General features: G+C 37.8%; 1 protein-coding gene across 3 annotated transcripts in view; it reads right to left on the bottom strand.

Annotated features, from left to right (window-relative positions):
• Positions 1 to 5,947: 5,947 nt before the first annotated feature.
• The window catches only part of LOC103720749 (DNA-binding protein), a 94,768-nt gene continuing 93,584 nt past the window's right edge, over positions 5,948 to 7,131 (bottom strand). For all 3 annotated transcript variants that reach the window (XM_039117076.3, XM_039117078.3, XM_039117077.3), the window contains 3 exons: positions 6,921 to 7,065; positions 6,446 to 6,580; positions 5,948 to 6,313 (listed from right to left, as the gene is read on the bottom strand). In XM_039117076.3, the coding sequence (XP_038973004.1) occupies positions 6,137 to 6,313; positions 6,446 to 6,580; positions 6,921 to 7,065 (457 nt within the window). In that variant the 3' untranslated portion in view covers positions 5,948 to 6,136. The remainder of the gene's footprint in view (positions 6,314 to 6,445; positions 6,581 to 6,920; positions 7,066 to 7,131) is intronic.

The raw sequence follows: 7,131 nt of genomic DNA, 5'->3' as shown, positions 1-7,131 counted from the left end.
GTTTTCCTTAGACACCAATTAGATTAATTGTTCTAGAATGGGTCAGCTCAAAGTTTTTCAACACTATGACTTAATATAATTTTTATTGAGGGCTAACTGGTCTCTAGCACATTCTTTAATTGTAACATATTGAATATATCTTTGTATATGCTACAACAAATTATATATCTATCTCATAGCATATATAAATCATAACCAACTATCATGCATCATGGCTATCTCATAGCATGTATAAATTATTATCAATTAATATGACATTTATAACATAATACTATCTCATAGCATATATACATCATGCATAATCATTTGATTGAACCAATTAAGGACGGCTCTGATACCACTGAAGGGTATTTCGATCATATCATAATATGCAGCGGAAGCTAGGGATTTTAAAAATTTCTTAATAAAGTCCATTGACATGAAACCCTTATAAAGCCTAGATCACCTTAATGGTAACAATCAAACAATATAAATATAAATACTGAAATAGAAGAATACATGTAACGCTAAATCCAAGTTTGTAGAATCTCCATGACGCGTCCAAGTGTCCACCCTCCAACGGTGATCCACACAGAAACTCGATCAAGACTTTAGCTCCAAAGATTTTTGATTCTTAATGCTGAATCCTTCCAAAGGATTTAAATTGGTTTGCTTTCTCTCCTCTCTTATTTTTCTTTCACCTTTCTAAATCATTTCTGATATTTTTTTGTCCTAAAGAAGACCTCCTTGTCTTGGCTTAGGATACTCTAGAAGCAATGCTAGAAAGAGACAAAGGGTTGTAAGAAAGAAGGGATAAGGGAGAGAGAATGCGGTGGAGTTGGAATTCAGAATACGGTGGAATGGCTCCCTATTTATAGATGTGAAGGGATGCATCCTAGCCATCCCTTCATGCATCAAAGGGTGTGATAAGAGGGTGCTAACAAGAGAGAGAGGGAGGCGTATCAAGCTTTAGAAAAAGCCGTCTCTAATGATACGCTTCTTTCTCACGTCTCCCTCTTAAATCCTGATGATCCAAGGGCCCAAATGCAAGGAACCAAAGCCAATGGTCCAGATCTAGGCGTCATCTAATGGTCCAGATCAAGGCATCATCATCCAGGGTGCCATCCAATGGTCTAGAAGCAAGATGCCATCACCAATGGTCCAGATTCAGGCGCTGAGCAATGGTCCAGATTCAGGCGCTGAGCAATGGTCCAGATCTTTCATCCAGGGAGCCATCCAGTGGTCCAGATTCAGGCGCTGACCAATGGTCCAGATTATTCATCCAGGAAGCCATCCAATGGTCCAGAATAAGGCGCCAACCAGTGGACCAAATCCTTCATCCAGGAAGCCATCTAATGGTCCAGATGAAGGTGCCAACCAGTGGTCCAGATCAAGGCATCATCATCCAGGGTGCCATCCAATAGTCTAGAAGCAAGATGCCATCACCAATGGTCCAGATTCAGGCGTTGAGCAATGGTCCAGATCTTTCATCCAGGGAGCCATCCAGTGGTCCAGATTCAGGCGCTGACCAATGATCCAGATTATTCATTCAGGGAGCCATCCAATGGTCCAGAATAAGGCGCCAACTAGTGGACCAAATTCTTCATCCAGGAAGCCATCCAATGGTCCAGATGAAGGCGCCAACCAGTGGACCAGATCCTTCATCCAGGGAGCGATCAATGGTCCAGAAGTGAAGGCCCTATCAAGCCCAATCCAATTGGGTTTAACCAACTTAAAGGAAACATTAAACCTAATCAAATCAGGTCTAATTAAAGCCAAATGAGTTCCAACTCTTGGCTAACCCATATTAGGTCACGATCTAATCATATTAGATCAACCTAATCTAAGAATCAGATTCGAATTTAATTTGAATCAGGAGCTAGGGTTTACAACACCTGCTAGGATGTTTATCTTGCTAACATGATCTAATCCAATTAGACCCTTGATAAGTTTTCTTGTGTGTGACCCATTAGGTTCCATACTTAGCCAGCAATAGGTGTGAGTGCGAATTGACCCAACTTGATTAGAACTCTTCTAATCGATTTAAGTCCAAACTGCGCGAACCCGAACTTAACAATTAGAATCCTTTCTAATTGGTGATTGAATTAAACTCTTTAATTCGATCAAACCTATAAGACAAGATTAACATCTAGCAACGTGTCATGTCTATCCGAAAAATATGGAATTTGGTGGAATTACCAAAAATATCCTTCAGTGGCAAGTTACCGTGCAATTCAATCCTTTAATCAAACTGCATCCCGAATATGTATATGAGTATGAATATATGTCAAACTCAATTTCATATTCATATATTTCTCAATCTTCTAATGATTATTCGAATAATGAAACATTAGAAATTCTTTCTAATTTTTATTATGCTTTGATCAAAGGCTCCGTGAATTATCATATGATTAGAATAAATAGGATGCGATCTTCTCTTACTAGAAGTAATTAATTCCTTGTTGACCTACTCACAACCTTCGTACACAATCCACCATATCCAGAAGACCTCGTATACAACTTATTATCATGAATGAGTGGAAACCAAAATATGGATTTATGTGCACGAGATACTATGGTGATCTTAGGTCAAAGGATCAGTTGCACAACTTTCACTAAGAGAATCATCTTTTGACATGTAAGTAAGACTTCATAAGATTTTTCTTTGTAGGTCAATTCAGTGAACTCATTTCTCTAATGAGCACCCACATCTTTGTATTAGTGTCTCCACATAAGTGATTGTGAGATCAATCACCCTCTACATCGAGCATACATAAGATGTGCCAGTCTTTCCGGTAAACATTGATCCCCGACTCAATGTACCAATGACTGAAAATATTTAAGATTAGAATTTTAGGATTTTAGGTTTCACTAGTATGATCTCATCATAGCCTCAAAACCATTGCCCTAATCTAAGGGGTTTATCACAAATATAATCAACAGCATATGATAAAACACAATGCCTTTATTTATATTTAAATGTCATGTACATGATTTGGAAAATCAAAAGAAAATCCTTCGCAATACATATTGTGATTGGCTTGTAGGGCATCTATTCTTTCAGGCTAAACATTCTGTAATCCTTTATTGATCTCTATAGCTATAACTAGCATTGATGAGGCCCCACTGAAGTTTCGTCAAATAGGATTTGATAAATCTCGGTACTTAAAATTTGTTAATATTTATGGAAGAGATTAGGCATCAAACTTATAAGGTTGTTGTGGTAGATAGTGATGGCATGATATTCCTCTTTTACCAAGGTCAAATCTTGCATGGACACCTAGATGTGCCATCACACTATAACAGTTAACACTCTATCCAACTCACAAAAGCACCGTTAGAAATAGAAGTGTGAACCAAATACACAAATTTACAAGGACTCCCTTGACCTAAAGGACAAAATTTGTTGTATTCTCGAGGATAATAAATGTACGACCAAACAGTGTATCAACCATGATACCCTGGACTTTATCCTTGATATATAGCATAATGGTTTACTGGATTTAGATACAAATATCGGACTATACAAAATAGAAACCATCATAATTGGTAGCGTTGATATTAGAACATAGACATGCTCAAACATATAAGTCCTAGCGCCTAAGTTATAACTTGAAAGGATTTTGAAATAAATTGTTATGAATAACATTAATTATTTACACAAGAAAATTTCATGTGAATAATTTTCACAAAAAATATGTCGAAGATGACTTACTGTTCTAATGGGCCATCATATTTTATAACTAACGATCGAACAGTGAAATACTGACCATACAAGAACACTGGAATGGAGGATTGAGTTGCAAGACATAGCTTGTGCAGGAACATGGAGATCAATTGGTTTCATTTTACATACCAAGAGGTTCAATAATACAATATGGGCTCTATATTGCCATACTAGATCATGTAGCTAAGTATAAATAAGTGGACCTCAAGGGGTGCATGTATTTGGTGATCATGAATCCAAGTTGACTTATTCAAGTAACACATCTATCATGTGCCATATGTCTCCAGCTCATTTGGAATTATATTCCACTTAAGGATTCTCTCATCAATTGGATCATGAAAGATCCAAATTTCATTAGAAAAGAGATTGGGCTAGGGAATTAGCTTGGATACAATGATCGGGCTATGTTAGGTCAAGTAAGAGCTGGCCTAGTTTGACAAAAGGCACTTGAGTTAGATCCAAGTGGAAGTCGGCCAACTAGGGCTGATGCCCTTACTTGGGGCACCCCTAGGGGCGCCATCCACTAAGGAAGTGGAGCACTATCCCTTCCTTTCCCTCTCCAGAGTCCAAATTCAAGGACTTCAGAGAGCGGGTGGCTAGGATGAGAATGCTGCCCCCTTCTTTATCCCTCTCTTAACGCTCTCTTCATCCTAGTCTGAGGGTGGGCAGCCATGAGGGGACCCCCTCTTCCCTAGCCTCTGTGGTTTCCTATGTGTTCCTCTGTTGTTGCACTCTCTCTCCCTCTCTTTCACTTCCTCTTTTTCTTCATAATATTTTCATACAAGCTAGGCAGCTTGCAAGGTGATGCAAGTGCAATTTAGCAAGTGCACAAGGGATGGAAAGTTAGAAACCATACCCCGTCATATATGAATTCATATTCTATTGTGAGAAAAGGTTCCAATCAAGTAAACTTGGTTTATTTGATAAAGTAACTTCTAGATTCATTTGTTTATTATGAGAAAAAAATATTATACATAACCTAATTTCTGAGTGCATGATTTAACTGTCTTCCTTCGCATATTCTCCATGATCACACTTTCTATCCTAAAGGGACAAGGCTTGTTTGCTGATTGTTGTTGCTACCTAAATGTTTGACATTATAATGCTACATTTTTCATGCCGTTAATAATTTAAATCTATCATGCAAAATCTTCTCATCTTTCAATCCATGTTACCTTGAAAAAGAACTCTTAAAGTTTTTGATTGCATGCATATCTGCATGTCCTGTCCTTGTATTAGGATTGATTGCTCTGTATCTGCATGTCCTGTCCTTGTATTAGGATTGATTACTTTGTTAAAATTCTTCTCTTCCCGCGTTCCGATGGTATATTTGTGAGGGTTACTTGGAGTAGTAGTTAGATCTAATGGGGAAAACATAGAAAATGAAAAGAAAAGAAAGGGGGCAAAAAAGAAAAAGAAAAAACAAGCAAACATGGTCGTAGAAGAACATTGAGGTACTTCACACTAGATTTGTCTTGAGTTGTACTTTTGGCTTTGAGTTATACCCTTCGCTTGCAAAAATGATTAATCCTTTTTCACAACGCTAACCATTAGATTAATCCCCGCACATATTCAAAGCATATCAAACTCCCTCATTAATTTAGCTGTACAGATCCCGAAATAGTTATTGCACAATCAAACAGTGGATTCATGCTAAGGTAGATGAATCCTTCTTTCACGCCAAAGATACAACCCTTGTCCCTTCACAACTGGATCCTTTTTGCTTCTACCGCATCTGAGAATGTAAGGCGATATCATGGAAGTCTTCTTCCGTAATTGATGAAGTACCAAGGCAACAAATCGGGAATAGTCCATTATATTGGTTTACTGTGATTTAGCCTTGTGGTCAGCCCCTTGCTGTGGGGCCCAAATACTTGCCAAGCAATACTGGAGATGCTAACCATAATTCTCCGTACATACATAGTTTATGCTGAGATGTAAGAACACAATGTGTAAAGATCCGTATTAAGTATCGTTGAATTATTATGCTTTTTGTCTATATAGAAGTTAATTATTTGAATGTTAACAAGAAAAATTGGATTTTGATACCTTGAATTATTAAGCTTCTTGTTCAGCATGGAAGTTAATTATTTGAATGTTTAACAAGAAAATTTGGATTTTGACACCTTGGAGATAAACCGCGCTCAGGGATGGATTTTGGTTCCTCAAGACGGACCAGTTCTTTCATCTTCTTTTAATCAATTACCATCCCGAGGGCTGTTTTCCCAACAAGCCGCTAGCTTATTAATATTTCTTAACCATTGATAGAATTAAACATTTCTAATAATACATCAAGGGAACGTGTCCCAGCATCATATTTCCATAGTTTCATCTGCTGTCCCAGCAAAGAATGTGCAAGGCCCGTTGCAGAGGCCATGATTTAACAGCTAGCTTGACAATTTAACACATGTAGATTTAAATGGCAGATGCTTACTCATGTCCATACTCAGATGCACTCAAATACTCGCCATGCTCTCCAAAATATTCAACTAAACGTTTTAAAAAGCGGTCATTACTCACGGTTTCAGCATCACATACAAGACAGCATTGTCTTCGAGAGCGCGTCACAGCCACATTCATTCGCCTATGGTCACTCAAAAAACCCACCTGAAAGGCATGCAAACTTGTATCAGATAACCCTAGCGCAGCATCATTTCTATGCAAAAAGCACTACGCAAAATAAAGAGGCATTGGAGTATATGTATTTCAAGAAAATACTTGATTTCCTTCTAAGGTTACCTCCTTTTTTGAATTAGATCGAACCATTGAAATGATAATGGCTTCTTTTTCCCGACCTTGGAATCCATCAACTGTAGAAATTTCTACATCCTTTAGACCGTCTTCTTTGCTTCTCATCATCTTAAGATAGGTTACCTGTACCAGGCCAAGCCATCAAGACAATAGTCAGAAGGAAAACCATCCAGTTGGAGGGACAACAATGTGAACATGAAGTATGGCTTCAAGAAAAATTAAGCATATATATCAATAAAAGGGAAAAAGTATAGGAAAAAGAAAGGACCTTACACACACACACACACACAGAGAGAGAGAGAGAGAGAGAGGCAAAATCCATAAATACTCAACATAATCAAGGTGATGTAAGTCAAGGTGCACCTGATTTATATCTGAACATAATCATTCCATAAATACTAAACATTATAGAAGTCGATAATTTTTGTACAAAAATGGAAGTGGCAAAGGAAATGAATAAAACCTGTGCAGCATAAGGAGTGATAATTCCAATATCAGATGCATTTACTCCACTCTCAACAAGTCGCTTTGCATGAGCTATGGTAACTGCAGCCTCCCCCTCATTCATAGTGCTATCTTCTTCGTCTTTTTTTTCTTCCATGTCACAACTGAACCACAAAGGGATAATCGCAAGTAAAATAACAAACAGGTAAAGAAAATAATCAACTCAAGAC

Source organism: Phoenix dactylifera, chromosome 1 (genome assembly GCF_051530095.1).
Source record: "Phoenix dactylifera cultivar Ajwa chromosome 1, Ajwa_hap1_PhDact_Kaust_v1.1, whole genome shotgun sequence".
Lineage (NCBI taxonomy): Eukaryota > Viridiplantae > Streptophyta > Magnoliopsida > Arecales > Arecaceae > Phoenix > Phoenix dactylifera.
The sequence above is the reverse complement of the archived record's forward strand: the minus strand, read 5'-3'. Positions and strand labels throughout refer to the sequence as shown.